General features: G+C 43.6%; 1 protein-coding gene across 1 annotated transcript in view; it reads left to right on the top strand.

Moving 5' to 3' along the window:
- LOC124794781 (proton-coupled amino acid transporter-like protein CG1139) overlaps positions 1-17,218 on the top strand; it is a 139,373-nt gene that overhangs the window by 90,840 nt on the left and 31,315 nt on the right. The window contains exons 4-5 of the mRNA XM_047258417.1: positions 6,103-6,253; positions 11,344-11,468. Of these exons, the coding sequence (XP_047114373.1) occupies positions 6,103-6,253; positions 11,344-11,468 (276 nt within the window). The remainder of the gene's footprint in view (positions 1-6,102; positions 6,254-11,343; positions 11,469-17,218) is intronic.

The raw sequence follows: 17,218 nt of genomic DNA, 5'->3' as shown, positions 1-17,218 counted from the left end.
TCTTCGCGAGGATCGTCATGGAACCCCTGAAGCACGTACTCCAGTGACACAATCTCCACCTATCTTTATAAAAGCACTTCGCAATTCGTCGTAAGGTTTACGGAAGAAGTACATAACAGTATCAGGTTCCCCGTTGCTATTGCATTCACTGAAGGTACGCGGCAAGGAAGACAAGACCGTCGGCACCCTTCTCAATGAGCCCGAATTTCTTTTATTTTAACGTCGTCAACATTATACGAGATGTGTATCGGAAGAAGTAGTTTATTTCTACATCGGTTTTGGAACGTGGGTACTTGGAATTTTTTTGAGCATCCGCGATACACAACGCCTTTCTTTCGACATTTTCTTGAGAATTTCTGCGACACTCTTACTCTGACCAAACAAACAAGAGACTAATCGCACAGTTCTTCTTTGAATATTTTCTGTCTCTTCGTACCAACTCGGTACGGCTCCCAGACGACGAATAACATACAAGAATTGATCAAATGAAAGTTTTGTACGCGATCTTTTCCTAGACGGTGTGAATACTGAAGACGGCATGTAAAACTTTTTATGTCTGTGGATGTAATTATGTCCTCCAATTTTTGCTTTAACGAGAATAACTACTCCTGAACCAGTACCACGATCTTGAGAAACGGTACTGCGGACCATGCTGTTGAGTGCCTTAACAGTTTTCGATCCATCCATCCATTATCCTAGACGTGGTCAGAAGACAACCCCAGACATAAATCATTCGGACTGAAGAGCTACAGCACGGCGAGAAATATGTCTGACTTCAGATCTCATCCGTTACACGCTTTGACAGTGTACTTAGAATATACACAATACGAACAGATTTTAGTAGTTGTCAACTCTCCATGAAACAACATAATTCAGCGTGTCTGCAATAGTTTTCTGTTTTTGTGCACATCTTTTCACGACAGAATAATTATTTGATATCTTAGTAAACTAACTTGTTACAGGTAGAGTGTGACAATTATTGGACTATATGAAAAAAAGTAAATTAGTTACAAACTACGGCGTGCACACATATCAACATGTAAACGTCCCTACACATATTCGGATTTAGGTTATGCCATGTTCTATATGCCTGCCATCGTTGGCGATGATATGGCGCAGACGAATAGCGAAATTCTGCATGACCCGCTGAAGTGTCGGAACGTCGATGCTGTTGATGAATTCCTGAATGGCTGTTTTCAGTTCAGCAATGCTTTTGGCATTATTGCTGTACACCTTGTCTTACGCCGTACACCTTGTCTTTAGTATAGTCCCAAAAAAAGAAGTCGCAAGTGCTCAGATCTGGAGAATAACGCGGTCAATCGAGCTCAATTCCAGCGGTCTCTGTGTACCCCAGAGCCAGAATGCTGTCCGCAAAGTCCTCCTCCAGGACATCAAACTCTCTCCTGCTTCAAACACTCTACTGTTCCGTCTTGCATGAACCGCATCTTGTCGAAATCAGGGTCACTTTGGGTAATGGGGATGAAATTAACTTCCAAAACCTTCACTCACTGTTCGGTAGTCACAAGGCCATCAAGGTATGTCGCACCGATTATTCAGTGACGGTACATTTCACGCCACACAGTCACCCGTTCAGGGTGAAGAGACTTCTCGGTCGCGAAATGCGTATTCTCAGTCCCCCAAATGCGCCAGTTTTGCTTATTGAAGAACCCATACAAATGAAAGTTGGCTTCATCGCTGAACCAAATCATACATGCACATACTAATTCCCATCATGTCCCGCGGCCAGTCGTACAGTTCGAACGTCCTAACGCAAACCGTTCAGAAGTTGTGACGCGGTAGTTCAATAACTGCCACTCTGTATGTGCAAACATAAGAGACCTGTACTTTCGGCATAAGCGAACGAGTAGTGCTTTCGTTACAACAACGATCTCACGTTCGGAGGGAGGAGGGTAATCCTGACTTTTAGGTTTTCCTAAATCATTTTAGGAAAATTGAGTCATAATTTCTTTAGCAAGGCCACAGCCGACCCCACTTCTCCTCTTTTTATTAAACAAACACAAGTCCGTATATTTTTATGTCTGTTTAAACAACGTTTTTTCTTGTATGAAGCTGATAAATCATTGTAAAATGAGTTAGAATGAATTAATTACTGATACTAGAGACAGAAGATACTAGAGTCGTGCGTGGAATGGTCTTTAGGCCATCCTCATATGAGACGTGAAAACGAACGTAGTCGTGGACTTGAACGTGGACGTGGTTTTCAATGTAGTAGGTGAGCGCTCGCAAATGATAACATGGGACGTTTGCCACCTAGATCTGCGAATGCAATTATCTCCAACGGCAGTTGTCAGCTACATATCTCAAAAGTAAGAAAGATTAAACTTCCGGAAACGTTTATATTACCGTCGTATACATTGCTCTTATAGAAGTATGGGAGCAGTTTTAACAAGAAGTACATTTTCTGACAATTTATTATTACGAATCGTATCACAAGCGACTCATTGTTTTGAAATATATCTTTAAAGTACTTAATGCTTTAAAATGACATATTTTTATAGTTGAAAGTTCATAATACAAAACCATCGAATATGGCACTTTAGCTTCGGTTAAGGCTGTATTTCAGTGTGGCGTTTGCTCAGCGTAGATGGAGATCTTGCACTGCATTGGTTCACACTTCATAGCACGTTACCGTAATACGACGGGACGCTGCCCCTCGGTAAGCACATTTCGTCAGCGCCGGACAGGACTTAACGCGTAGTTCGCACATTTGGATGTTTCGCAACGTGAAATTCCACTTTATGACGTCACAAAACATGTCCCGCTCCCCGGCCACCTAAGCTTTCGCCTCCCATATGAGGAGGTCCTTAGGTTATGTCTAACTGTTCCGCTGTTACAATAAAGTTTAATGTGATAGTGTGGCAGGGTTTCATTCTGGTAGTCGATGTCGTTTTGTCACGGTTCTTTTCTAGATAGCACCCTACAAAAAAGATATTCACACTCTTCTAACGGCCAGGGATCTTGAACTAACTGAAACGATTCATGTTTCTCACAACTGTGGGGTTGCAGTATTATTCTGATATGACTTCTGGATGCTAATCGTTACACACACACATACACACACACACACACACACACACAAATAAAGAAACAAACAAAAAACAAACAAACAAACGTTGACAATAGTAAAAAGGACACAGTATGACATCAGCCTGATCTGCATAGTTCAGCATTACACCAAACAAAAGTTGCAATGGAAGCAAAGGTGCAGAGAAGATGTGTAGGAAAGCGGCTCACAGATAACCAAATATATTATGCAAAATTGCATATCACTTATTATTATTGACTTCGTGAATGATATGCTGTATATTTTTCTGACATAATTCGTAAATCATAGTAAAAGTTATGAAGAGTTTTCCGTTTTGCAGATACGTTGACCCGTTCAGCATCTGACAATAAGCGATACGCTTGTTCACTTTCGACCCAACGTCTGAATGGACCGGTAGGTCTGAGTCACTGCCGCGCGTACACGGCATGAGAAATATTTACACAAAAATATAAAATCCCCGAAACTCTAACAGAAATGAGGGGGGAAAAATACAAAAAAGCTGAGCAATACCCCCCAAAAAGAAAAAAAAATGGTCGAAGATAAAATGCAGGAAATGGGGCGAAACACAACTGCTGCCGCTCAACGTTTCCAGAAGAAAATTATTTGTCTCGCAGCGGCAATACAAAATCATAGTTCAAGCAGACGATGTATCGATCGTATGACATCTGAAGGTAATAAATGTGCTTACTCAAACAAAACAAATTGTGATTTAATTTCTTATGTTCGAAACGTATCGTGCACGAAAGGCAGTTTTCTAATAGTTGTTAAAATTGTTGCACACTGCAGAAGCAGTTGTATTACCCGTATGAGAAATATTAAAAGCATTTTTTTGCCACACATAATTCAGGGTAGGTTTTCAGGGGTATGTGGCATCAGATATCTATGCACAGGTCACGTTATTCTCGTAAATTACACACCTTTGATTTGGGGGCACGGAGTTGGAACCCGATAGTGTCTTAGTTTTGTACCATCCGATCAGGCGAATAAAGTGGCCAAGATATAAACATGAGTTCACTATCATGCTCCTCAAACCACAATAGCACGATTCTGGCCTTATGACATGTTATCCTGCTGAAAGATGCCATCGGCGTGGGGGATCAAGCGTGAAGAGATAAAGTGGTCCTCAATAAAGTTCACGCAGTCCATAGGTATCTGGTTTCTTCGATTACTAGACAGATCCTACGGAAGGCCAGGTGAATGTCCCCCATAGCATAGTACTGTCCCTAACAGCCTGCATCCGTGGAGCGGTGCACGTTTTGAGTAGCCGTTCGCTTGAATGGCGGCGTATCCGGACACGGACTGATGTAACAAGAAACGTGGCTCATCTGACAAGACGACACGTTTCCATTGATCGAAGGTTCAATCTCCGTGATTCGGTGCCCACTACAACCGTAATTGGCGATGTCGTTGAGTCAGTATGTCGTCTGCTGTGGAGATCTACTTCAGCGATGTGAGCTGAACAGTGTGCTCCAAAACACTTGTGCCTGAACCAGCATTTGTACTATGTCGTCAGATTAGCCACAGATCATCACCTATCCTGTCTTACAAGCAGGGAAGTCACCTTCTGTGATGAAGTGTGGACGCCCGACAGCTTGTCTCCTACTCGCGGTTTCACGGTGTTCCGACCACTTTCCACAGATACTCAAGACAGCAGCACGCAAGCAACCGACCATTTTCGCCGTTTCCGTGATGCTTGTTCCTAGGCGCCGGGTCAAACATCCTGCCCTTTGTCATAGACGCTTATGTCATTGGATTTCCCCATTGTGGCCCGTATTGTCTCTACATTGTTTCTCCCTGCACTTCTGCTCCACAAATATGCTATCTGTATCTATTCAACGTGCCTGCAACGCCATCAAGTGGTATCAGTCTCGCTGTGGACAGTGGTCGTAATGTTTTAGCTCATCCGTGTGTATTTCCTTTCGAGAGCCTGACGATTAACGGAAGAATATAAGTTGTCGTTGCCAAAGACCAGCTCGTACAGAAAGATTTAAGTGCTCATTTCTCCTGCTCCCCGTTCGAGAGTAGAACGGTAGACAAATAGCTTGAAGGTGGTTAGATGAACCCTCTGTAAGGCACTTAATTGTGTATTGCAGAGCAGAGGTAGGTTAGTAATGTCACTGTTACGTTTTGATGATTTTATGAGGCACACAGAAAACGTGCTGCTGATTACATGCCGATTAGAAACGAAATGTAGAACCGATCAGAGAAGGAAAGCGAGGGATTTGTACAAGTAACAGTCAGCATATAAAATCGCAGAATCATGCAAGAATAACATCAGAACTGTTGTTATTGCTATGCACTTTTTCAGTGAGAGTCTTATCTTCTACAATAATTGCAAATATTATAGTGAACGAAATTCAGAGATCACTGAAATGTTTTGAGGAAGCATCGATAACGTCGCATATGGTAACTGCAAAATATTTTGGATCATCTGTGGGCCACTTAAGAATATTTTTCTCTGCACTACGCATACGAATAATATATATATCCGTCGCTGTTGGGAACAAGTAAAACACTACATTAGTTGAAATAGACGGAAATCATTTATTTGTTAATGTCTCTGGTCACACAGAATGAGTAACAAATAGTAAACACTGGAAGCATTCACTGTAGTGCTTTCTACAAAACCACAAAAGCTACTGATAGGCATACACTACACTAGTGATAGGTATATATCACAATCTGAAACAAGAATATCGAAAAATGTGGACATTGACTCTAAACGAAATGATTTTTCTTCTTTGCATCTGCATGCTAAATGTCAGAAAAAAATGTACATTTCGTGTCACTGTTCTCCTTCAGTACTTTGCTACAATAATTGTCTACTATCGCTGCACGCATAATCTTCCTTGTGAAGACGTTATTTCATTTCCATAAGAATTTTTTCCACCCACAATAATCTGTAACAGTCAAAGGCATTGCTCTTTTATTGGCATTGTTTCTTGTCTTGTGTTCTCCTAACCATTTCTTTCAGATCCAGATGTGTTGGTTTAAGTGCCAGAAAGGGTTAATGCGGGTGCAATGGATATGTGCAGGTACCTGGAGTCTTTGATCCATCTTCTCAAGGGCGAGATCGGTTCAGGAATGTTCGCCATGGGTGACGCTTTTAAGAACGCTGGTCTGGTCTTGGGAACCATTGGCACCATCGTACTGGGTTTCATCTGCGTCCACAGTCAGCACATACTGGTAAGTAGCCGATCCAAGCTATGAGTCCCTAAACAGTGTTTCAATACGCAGCTGGCCTGACGTGTTGCCATTTCGGCTGACGGTCGTTTAGCAGTTTCTCTGACGTTTCGCCAAGACGAGTAGCTAATGTTGACGAATATTCTTCTTCCACTGTCCATGGCGGCTGGAGTCAAGTCCGCAGCCGGAGTTTCTGTGTACTTGCCGCGGCAACTTCTAAGAGTCTCTCCCTGATCATTACTACTGTATTTCGCCCCTTTGGTCTAAGGAAAGCCTTTCAGACGTTGGTTCAAAAGTACAAATAACTTCCAGCTGCAGGTTCGACGGGGGCGAACAGGTAATAGTCAAGAAGTGGCCGTGGATGTCTCATTATTGTTATACCTAGCAGATCTGTTGTCAAAGAAAAGATAAGAATCCCATCAAAATCGAAATATTTGGATTTGAGCACAAACTCAGATTGCGTAGGTATGAGAAGAGAATCTAACAGTGGTCTTGTTGAAGAACAAACACCGCTTTTGCCATTCAGAGAAACCACTGAAAACTTAGATCAATCTGGCCACATGGACATTTGAAACCATCTCCTCTCCAATACGAGCCCGTTGCAATAAAACGGTGCATCACGCCGATCGTTTGTTTATTATCACATCGAGTACTCTTAGATCTTGGAAACGCGGTTTTTAAAGTCTACGGGCTGCGACAATTCGTGTCAGTGTCATTTTTAAAAACATTGTGAAATATGGGAGAGAGTGTCACAGAAATGATACAGGATTTGGGATGGACATCATTAAAAGAAAGGCTTTTTCGTTGCGACGGAATCTTTTCACGAAATTCCAATCACCAACTTTCTCCTCCGAATGCGAAAATATTTTGTTGACACCGACTTACATAGGGAGGAACGATCACCAAGATAAAATAAGGGAAATCAGATCTCGTACGGAAAGATATAGGTGTTCATTCTTCCCGCGCGCTATACGAGATTGGAATAATAGAGAATTGTGAAGGTGGTTCGATGAACCCTCTGCCAGGCACTTAAATGTGATTTGCACAGTATCCATGTAGATGTAGAAAATGAGTTTTTATTTTCAAATGCTCAGAACTCTGTAATACGGCGCTGTGGAAACAGACATCGACTTTGAAAAAATTCGGCCAGGAAATATTACAGTTTGGAATTTCTGTGTGAGTATAATACTGCACTGTCATCAATTTCCTAAATGCTTACGAAGTAAACTGAACGGCCAAAAGTCAACGGAAGGGTTGTCAAATGGTTCAAATGGCTCTGAGCACTATGGGACTCAACTTCTGAGGTCATCAGTCCCCTAGAACTTAGAACTACTTAAACCTAACTAACCTAAGGACATCACACACATCCATGCCCGAGGCAGGATTCGAATCCGCGACCGTAGCGGTCTCGCGTTTCCAAACTGCAGCGCCCAGAACCGCGCGGCCACTTCGGCCGGCGGAAGGGTTGTCCCCTCTAAAGATGTGTCGTGTATGCGTATATGACACCAGCATATTTCGACTAGATGTAGGGTATGGTGCGAGTATAGACACGGTGTCAGTGTAACATGTACCGTATACAGGTGTAGTGAGCATGTCACTACGTCGCGAGTACACAGTCTTTGAACATGTGGTGATAGTCGATGCAAGACACTTATGTCGTCATGGTCCAGCCACATTAATGTGACCAACGCCTGTGTTAAGTGTCAACGTGCAATAACACTCTCAGACGAAAGGTGGCAGCACTAGCGGTGGAGGGTACATCAAACGTGTTGGTGAGACGCGGAAACAGTGTGATCGTGTCGTAATAAGGGAACGGAGCGATTGATATGACATCGAAAAAGGCGTGATCACTGGCTTTCGAGCCGAGTGTGGAATCATCTCCGAAACGGCGAAGTTTGTAAACAGTTCGCGTGCCGCCGTGGTTAATTATACCGTGCATAACAAAATGGCGCAATCCAAAACCGATACCGAAGCAGCTGCGGTACACCACACAGACCGTGGACGACAGGGGTGAACAACGGCTGCGGAGATGCGTACGAACGAATAGATGGGTAACGGCTGGGCAACTGACCGTCCAGATGAACCAAGGGCTACCAACAGTTCAGCAAACGTTGCTTCGTATGGGCCTCCGTAGCAGTCGCATGGTTCATGTGCCCACGTTGACTGCCGTTCATCGGCGACGAAGGCTGGATTTGCACGCCAATACCGTAACTCGACGTCCACTGAGTGGCAATAGCTGACCTTTTCAGATGAATCGCGTTTTGTGCTCCATCGAACAGATGGCCGTTGGTGTGTACGGTGTGAAAAGTCTGAAAGCAAAGGGTCCAGGTCCGAGAAGGGAATGTTACAGTCTGGGGAATATTTCGTGGCATTCTCTGGGTGATATCGTAGTTCCGAAAGGTGAGTGGCTCGAAGACTTCTTAAGTAATAGAACCCAGTACGTTGTCCTCGATGGTGAGTGTTCATGGGAGGTGAGGGTATCATCTGGAGTGCCCCAGGGAAGTGTGGTAGGTCCGCTGTTGTTTTCTGTCTACATAAATGATCTTTTGGATTTGGGGGATAGCAATGTGCGGCTGTTTGCTGCTGATGCTGTGGTGTATGGGAAGGTGTCGTCGTTGAGTGACTGTAGGAGGATACAAGATGACTTGGACAGGATTTGTGATTGGTGAAAAGAATGGCAGCTAACTCTAAATATAGATAAATGTAAATTAATGCAGATGAATAGGAAAAAGAATCCTGTAATGTTTGAATACTCCATTAGTAGTGTAGCGCTTGACACAGTCACGTCGATTAAATATTTGCGCGTAACACTGCAGAGCGATATGAAGTGGGACAAGCATGTAATGGCAGTTGTGGGGAAGGTGGATAGTCGTCTTCGGTTCATTGGTAGAATTTTGGGAAGATGTGGTTCATCTGTAAAGGAGACCGCTTATAAAACACTGCTCGAGCGTTTGGGATCCCTATCAGGTCGGATTGAGGGAGGACATAGAAGCAATTCAGAGGCGGGCTGCTAGATTTGTTACTGGTAGGTTTGATCATAAAGCGAGTGTTACGGTAATGCTTCAGGAACTCGGGTGGGAGTCTCTAGAGGAAAGTAGGCGTTCTTTTCGTGAATCGCTACTGAGGAAATTTAGAGAATCAGCATTTGAGGCTGACTACAGTACAATTTTACTGCCGCCAACTTACATTTCGCGGAAAGACCACAAAGATAAGATAAGAGAGATAGGGCTCGTACAGAGGCATATAGGGAGTCATTTTTCCCTCGTTCTGTTTGGGAGTGGAACAGGGAGAGAAGATGCTAGTTGTGGCACGAGGTACCCTCCGCCACGCACCGTATGGTGGATTGCGGGGTATGTAGATGTAGATGTAGCACAATGGATCAACACAAGTATGCATCTATCCTTGGGGACCATGTCCACTCCTACATGCAGCTTGTTTTTCCTCATCACGAGGGCATCTACCAGCCGGGCAATGCAACATGTCACACAGCTCGCAACATACGTGCGTAGTTCGAAGAGCACGAGAATGAGTATACCGCACTTCTCTGGCCACCAAACTCCGCCGCGCGCAGTGGCCACGCGGTGTGAGGAGCCATGTCACGGATTGCGCAGCCCTTCCGCCGGAGGTTCGAGTCCTCCCTCGGGCATGGATGTATGTGTTGTTCTTAGCATAAGTTAGTTTAAGTAGTGTGTAAGTCTAGGGACCGATGACCCCAGCAGTTTGGTCCCTTAGGAATACACACATTTTTGAACCAAACTTCCGGTATTTAAAGCCAGTCACGAATCTATGGGACCAACTCGATCGGGCTGTTCGCACAACGGGTTCTCAAACGAGAAATCTAGCGCACTGAAGCCTGTGTGGCTCAATTTCCCTATCAGTATCTTTCAGAACCACAATGACTCTCTTCCTGCACGTCTCGCAGCGTCTCCCGGTGCAAAAGGTGGTTACTCAGGATTGCACGAGAATTTCGGCTTTCGAGGTCGGTAGTGTCTAACGTGGATTTTCAGTCTTGCAGAGACAACGTTTCTTCAGGCGTAAACCACCGCACAGGACGGCCACAAGTGCTTCATGAACGGACGTCACGTCGTCTCCACGGGGCGATCAACTGTCTACTGCAAGTCAGACCACCGTCGATTTGAATGTTAGTCTGTGGCAACCCAATTCTGCCAGGACTGTACGGAGATAAACACACCGCATCGCTTTCAAAAATGGTTTTAATGGCTCTGAGCACTATGGGACTTAACTTCTGAGGTCATCAGTCCCATAGAACTTAGAACTACTTAAACCTAACTAACCTAAGGACATCACACACATCCATGCCCGAGGCAGGATTCGAATCTGCGACCGTAGCGGTCGCGCGGTTCCAGACTGAAGCGCCTAGAACCGCTCGGCCACAGGGGCCGGCGCATCGCTTTTCCATTAATGTTAGCCACTCGGTGTTTAACCAGATAACGGGAAGTGATGTAAATATTGCCTAAAATTTTGAACCAAGAAGTCACGATCGCAAAATTTTGTGAAGTTTGTAAAGGCTTAGAAAAAAAATTATGTGATTGGTAGAAATCTCTATCTTTTTGCCGGCCGAGGGTTTCAATTTCGATGCAGAAGCGTCTTGCACACAACACGACCGCGCTCGGTATGATGGATCCAACACTGTATTCTCGGTACGTGCGCGCCGCCGTCTATCGAGGAATGGTAAAAGACCTCAGTAAAGGAATTTCTCGTACATTTGCACTTTTCTCATGCAAAATTTTGTGAAGTTTGTAAAGGCTTAGAAAAAAAATTATGTGATTGGTAGAAATCTCTATCTTTTTGCCGGCCGAGGGTTTCAATTTCGATGCAGAAGCGTCTTGCACACAACACGACCGCGCTCGGTATGATGGATCCAACACTGTATTCTCGGTACGTGCGCGCCGCCGTCTATCGAGGAATGGTAAAAGACCTCAGTAAAGGAATTTCTCGTACATTTGCACTTTTCTCATGCAGTACTGAAGCAGCTTTTGTTCTCATATTGCTTTAATCGCTCTAGTACATTTCCAAGCGATTTTAATAAACGCCGATCCTTGAGCTGACGTATTTCATTTGTTTGTTTGCAGATGGCCGCGTCGCGAGAGATGGGAGAACGCATGAAGCTGCCCCGGCAGCCTGCCTTCGCCGAGACTGTGGAGTTGTGCTTCCAGGCTGGCCCGCTGCGTTTGCGGAAGTACGCCCGCTTCGCAAGGTAAGGCCCGACAACGTCTCACAATCCGCCTACAACACGCTAACATTACCACCGTCTTTTCCCTGCCGCTCTAGTCTACTGTGGTGACGAGGGGAGAAAATAGCTGTGACAATTTCATCTGCAACTTCCACTTTTAACTGACTGTTACTGTAATAAAGTTTACGGCCATCCCTCCAAGTAAAGCTCGGAATTGCGATCTGATCCAAAATATAAAAGACTCGTGGTCAGTCGTTCTTTTCAAGGTCGAACGCACCGCATTATCTACACTAATATAAGAGCCAAAGCAGTTGCTAATCCTGTTGTCTGCTATGGGCAACACCTGAGTCTGATTCGATAATTTTTTCTCAGATTTGTTAGCTGTAATAGGCTTGTTTATCCCCAACCGTCACTGCTTTCCCTGATCAATTCGCCGGAATCCTTTGGTGCTGAAGTTCCTGCTTTGCCAAGCTGAAACACAATTATCTCTTTAAAACAGTTTTATATTGCGTTTTACACGTAAATTTTTGAGAATGCCAAGAAAATTCCTACGCTTGACAGCCTCACCACTTGGCATTTTTATTGGGTCAGATCAGTATTCTCAAGTGGGTGACAAGTCGCATCAGATGGCTTGCAAACCCTATCATTCGGAAGACGTACAATTCAAAATCATTATGTCTCATTTCAAAATTTTCATAAGTTGGTCTGCCGTGGACTTCACTTTTCTCTCGATGTTCCCTATGGAGTCCGCGTGAGCAAAAACCTGATTCCATCTAAAATCGTTTGCACGCAAGATAGCTCTGTTTCTCGTGTTTGTGGTGGTGGTGGTTAGTGTTTAACGTCCCGTCGACAACGAGGTCATTAGAGACGGAGCGCAAGCTCGGGTTAGGGAAGGATTGGGAAGGAAATCGGCCGTGCCCTTTCAAAGGAACCATCCCGGCATTTTCCTGAAACGATTTAGGGAAATCACGGAAAACCTAAATCAGGATGGCCGGAGACGGGATTGAACCGTCGTCCTCCCGAATGCGAGTCCAGTGTGCTAACCACTGCGCCACCTCGCTCGGTCTCTCGTGTTTGTGCTTGTTGTCTCGCATACGGATACTTCAGATGTCGTCTGCTTATAAATTTGTCGGGTATTATCAGGTGCTCTGTTTTTGTGTCAGCGTCGCATTCAAGATACTTGAAGTCAGTTTCTAAAAACTATCGCTAAGAGGCTCTTAGGAGGTTAAGAAAAGACTCGTTTGTGGCAACAGACTGTACGTCTCTAACGTAAGTGGGAGAGTAGTACTGAGAACATCGGTATGTTTCCTCAAATATTTCACTATCATCTGTCCTCTATGGCGCAGCATTCCATCTCCTAGTCGTACTGAGAAATTGAACTGATAACAATTAGAATTCATGATTTCAAGTAACCGTACATAGCGATTAGAGTTTTCCGTGTTTTCCCCATAATTACCCTTCATGAACCTTTGTCTAGCCTTCTTCTTTTGAGCTAATGCTCACAAATGCCAACAGCAGACTGACGTATGACATTCCTCCTCATTTTATCTTCTGTGGAGAAGTTTTGGACGGGAGTGCTGCGTTCCATTTCTGATGTTGCCAAGAAATGAGATTTCCTAGGATGACTTAGCACTAGCCTATTTGTTGTTCCTTAAAAATTTCACAGTTTCTTGGTGACAGTTACAAGATATACGACAGTATATAATAGTATGAACCATGGTATAATGTGGCACTTTCACTGTAACTAATCACTGCCAGAAATGAAAGAACTGAAATGTGACAGAAAAAATGTGGGACAATCTAAGATTTCAATCCCCCAGGTATTTGGATTTGTAGTCTAAACTTGTCCTCTTAGCACTGAATGCTGAAACTGGTTCTCTTAGTCGTTTACGATATCAATCTTTCGAAAAAATTTCGTGCTCACTTCGACAGTAACCTTGTTCAGTTTCAAGTAGGGGTAAAGACCCCCGTTCGCTACTCCTATCCCATTGTAGTATTATCATACAGCGGTTTATGCTACGTTCCTGTTTTGTGACTGATTTGATGGCATTTTTAGGGTTCTGTACCTCAGTATTGGATCACTTTGCTGTCCGTCTGTTAAGACCCCTTTTTCTCAGGAGCGGGTAGAGGTATCAAGTTGAAATTTGTGTCAAATACTAACGTCTACGGCCCCTTGGCGGTGCAAAAAATGTAAGCTTATAAGTCGATGCAATTAAAAGATAAGGCCATTTATGACACACATTTTGATACCCGCAAACTCATTCGTCAAAACCTATAAGTAAACTATCTCTATATGTTAAGAGCGTAAGTCCTCCTAGCACTTGTCCGGTGCCGGCCGGGGTGGCCGAGAGGTTCTAGGCGCTACAGTCTGGAATCGCTACGGTCGCAGGTTCGAATCCTGCCTCTGGCATGGATGTGTGTGATGTCCTTAGGTTAGTTAGGTTTAAGTAGTTCTAAGTTCTAGGGGACTGATGACCTCAGCCGGCCGCTGGTGGCCGAGCGGTTCTGGCGCTACAGTCTGGAACCGCGCGACCGCTACGGTCGCAGGTTCGAATCCTGCCTCGGGCATGGATGTGTGTGTTGTCCTTAGGTTAGTTCGGTTTAAGTAGTTCTAAGTTCTAGGGGACTTATGACCTCAGCAGTTGAGTCCCATAGTGCTCAGAGCCATTTGAACCATTTGATGACCTCAGAAGTTAAGTCCCATAGTGCTCAAAGTCATTTGAACCATTTAACTCGTACGTTTTTTTTTCTGATTCCGTATTTGATATCAAGACGCGATACCTAATTTTGGAACATGAAAGATGTCACAAGTCTGTGAAAATATACGCTGAACTGGTTGCTTCAACGTTTGGCAACCGGAAACAGTCGTAGATGCGACTCACCAAGAAACAATTCAGCATTATGTGGGGATTCTGGAAGCTGGATATCGATAAACAGCTGTAGGCGGTGTATCAGGAATCGTTTTTGTTAGACTTTACATTTCTTGTCAAATGGAGAGGTGGTACCGTTTTTTAAATGGTGATTTATTATCCAGATTTGGAAAATCGTCCCACTTGTAACATCGTTCAGGTAGAAACGTGAAAATACCGTAATGACTGTCGAATAGCGCGGCGAATAATTTGTAAAGCAAAGGAACAGATAATCAGGTGCGCGGTGAAACATGACGGACCGGCGTCCATTGGAACGGTTGGTCAGAATATCTAAGGCTGGTATGACTCACAAATCTCCCCAACATGGAAAGTTGAGAACGTGATTCTAGGACAAAGTTGGCAGTTACTTTGGCATGACAGTGTGTTTCCACATACTGAATACAAGGTTGCGCAGCTTGCGACCAACCACTTGTTATATTTTCCTTAATCCTCACATTTTTTTTCGGTTATTGCGTCCCTCTTTCAACACAAAAGCTTCATTTGACCTGTATCGGTCACATTAAGCGAATTACGTAGACTCACAAAGGGGGCGCTGAGAAAGTTAACTGCACAAATGATAAGTGACATCACCAGACATTTGTCAACTGCTGCCGGACAAAGGCCATCTCAAAACTTGGACGTGCACTGGCGGTCTTCATCTACATGCATCCATGTTTGTCTTGCATGTTTTCTAATGTCATCCACCCATAGTTCATCAGATCGCCGTCTGGGTCTTATATCTCGGAATTTTCTTGTTTTCTTGTGCCTTTGTCCCGCATCTGCGCAGGATCGGCATGGTTATTAGTGAATTTCGCATGGTTAATTTAAGGGATGGCCGGATGCCCTTTCTGTCGCCAGAACATTACTCTGAGAAACAAATACCTCTTTCAGTATGCGCTCAGAAAAAATCGCTCTTACGAAGTGAATAATGGATAAGCACTTGTAAAAATGCAAGTCACAGGCAGTTCCTCCTATACGCTCCATCTGATATAGCTAGATAAGTCTACTGCTACGTCCTACAGAATGCATTCCTTCATTTGTCTGCGAAGAGTTTGCTTTTCTCACATGAAGCATCAGATTCTCTGTGTGTGATAAAGTTTCTGAAACTTTGTACATAGGTCGTCGTACAGCCCACACGAATAAGTGTAAGAAATAGTCGTCACAATCTTTATTAATAATCTCTTTTGAGAAACTCCATGTTTAAAAGTGTAAACTAGAAACAGTGATATGAGCCATTTACGTGACTGTAATAGCTAATATGCCCGATGTTTGCGAAATCCTACCATAATGTCCTCGATCAGATTTTAGTTAATTTTTGCATTGACGCAAGAAAGCTACGTAACAACAATGCAGTGCAACGGAAAGTTGGCGAGTGTGTGCTTCAGCACATGTTGTCTCTTCCTTGGCTCTTCTTAATGTCTGTTGTGACTGTTCCGAAAAAAAGTTGTAGCCATGTGGCGCGACGAGCTGACGGCATCGTGTATTTTGTTAGTGGAGAGCTACATGACATAAGCATTCCCTGATTACACAAAACGGGTGAGTAATATTGCCGAACTAAATTAAACGACACTAACCTTATTACCACGACTGTCATGCTGCAAGCTCTAATTCAACTGTCGGGGAAGATTAGGTAAGTATTACAAAATATTTAGATCCCACATCTCAGTGCTAGTCTTCTTTTTTTTCCCCCGGAACGTGGAATGGAAAAGTGGAGCATCAAACGATCTCTAAGAGCTACACACACTTCCTACAATTGCAAATACAATCAGTCCATTGCTGCTTTTTTATAAGTCCTTTATGCCATGAGGTAGAGAGGGTCCATATAGCTTTAAAAAACGCAGTAGGTCTTGCAATCAGAAGCAGAATTCGTTACAAATACAAAGAACCTAGGCAAAAAAAGAAGCCTTCCATATTGTCTAGAACCTGAGGGATTAAGTATTAACCGATCAATTACATCTAGAACTACATCTGTACCTCGCAAGCCACTGAACCAATACTGCCTTTCTCTGTCCTATTCCATTCGCATCGCATAATGAGCGAGGGAAAAATGACTGTTCGTATGCCTCTTTACTCGCTCTAATCTCTCTTATTTTCATGATCTTTATGAGAGATTTATGATGCTGGTGGCAGAACTGCCGCGCAGTGTTCTTCGAATACAGATTCCCTACATTTACCCAACAAGATTTCATGAGAAACGATTTCACGGGAACTAAATCATTTTTCTTCCATAGATTCCAATTTAAGTCCTTCATGCATTTCTGTTACACTTTTGTTTCAGCTGCGAGAAGATCAGCGCGTCTCTGAATTCATTCAGTGTCTCTTGTTATGCCTACTTGATAAGGCTTCCCAAACCTGGAACAAAACTCTAGAAATGGTCGCATTAGCGTCTTGCATGCATTTGTTATACATATGTGCTTCACTTTCCTAGAATCCTTCTAATATTACATTAGTATTCAATGAAGGGAGTGTCTTAATGATAACGTTTAATAAGATAACTTCATCCACATTCTCAAATTGAGTGATTAACTATTCAGATTTAGGTTTTCCGTAGTTTCCCTAAATCACTTACGGCAAATGCTAGGACGGTGCCTTTGGAAAGCACATGACCAATTCCCTTTCCCAACCTTTCCCATTACGAACTCGTGAACCACCTGTAATGACTTTGCCGTCGACTGGGCATTACACCATAACTTCATTGCCACAGGAAACTATACACACAGAAATGCTGTTAAAAAAATAAATAAATAAATAAAACGGATGTACGAGTGTGTGGACTCAAAATGATGTATGGACACATTTGATAAATCATGAATCTGCAGAATCAGCCTCATTTCTTTGTTGCCATACCTCGAACGAGGCATTTTA

This window comes from Schistocerca piceifrons, chromosome 4, assembly GCF_021461385.2.
Source record: "Schistocerca piceifrons isolate TAMUIC-IGC-003096 chromosome 4, iqSchPice1.1, whole genome shotgun sequence".
Lineage (NCBI taxonomy): Eukaryota > Metazoa > Arthropoda > Insecta > Orthoptera > Acrididae > Schistocerca > Schistocerca piceifrons.
This window is presented reverse-complemented; position numbering and strand designations above follow the sequence as displayed.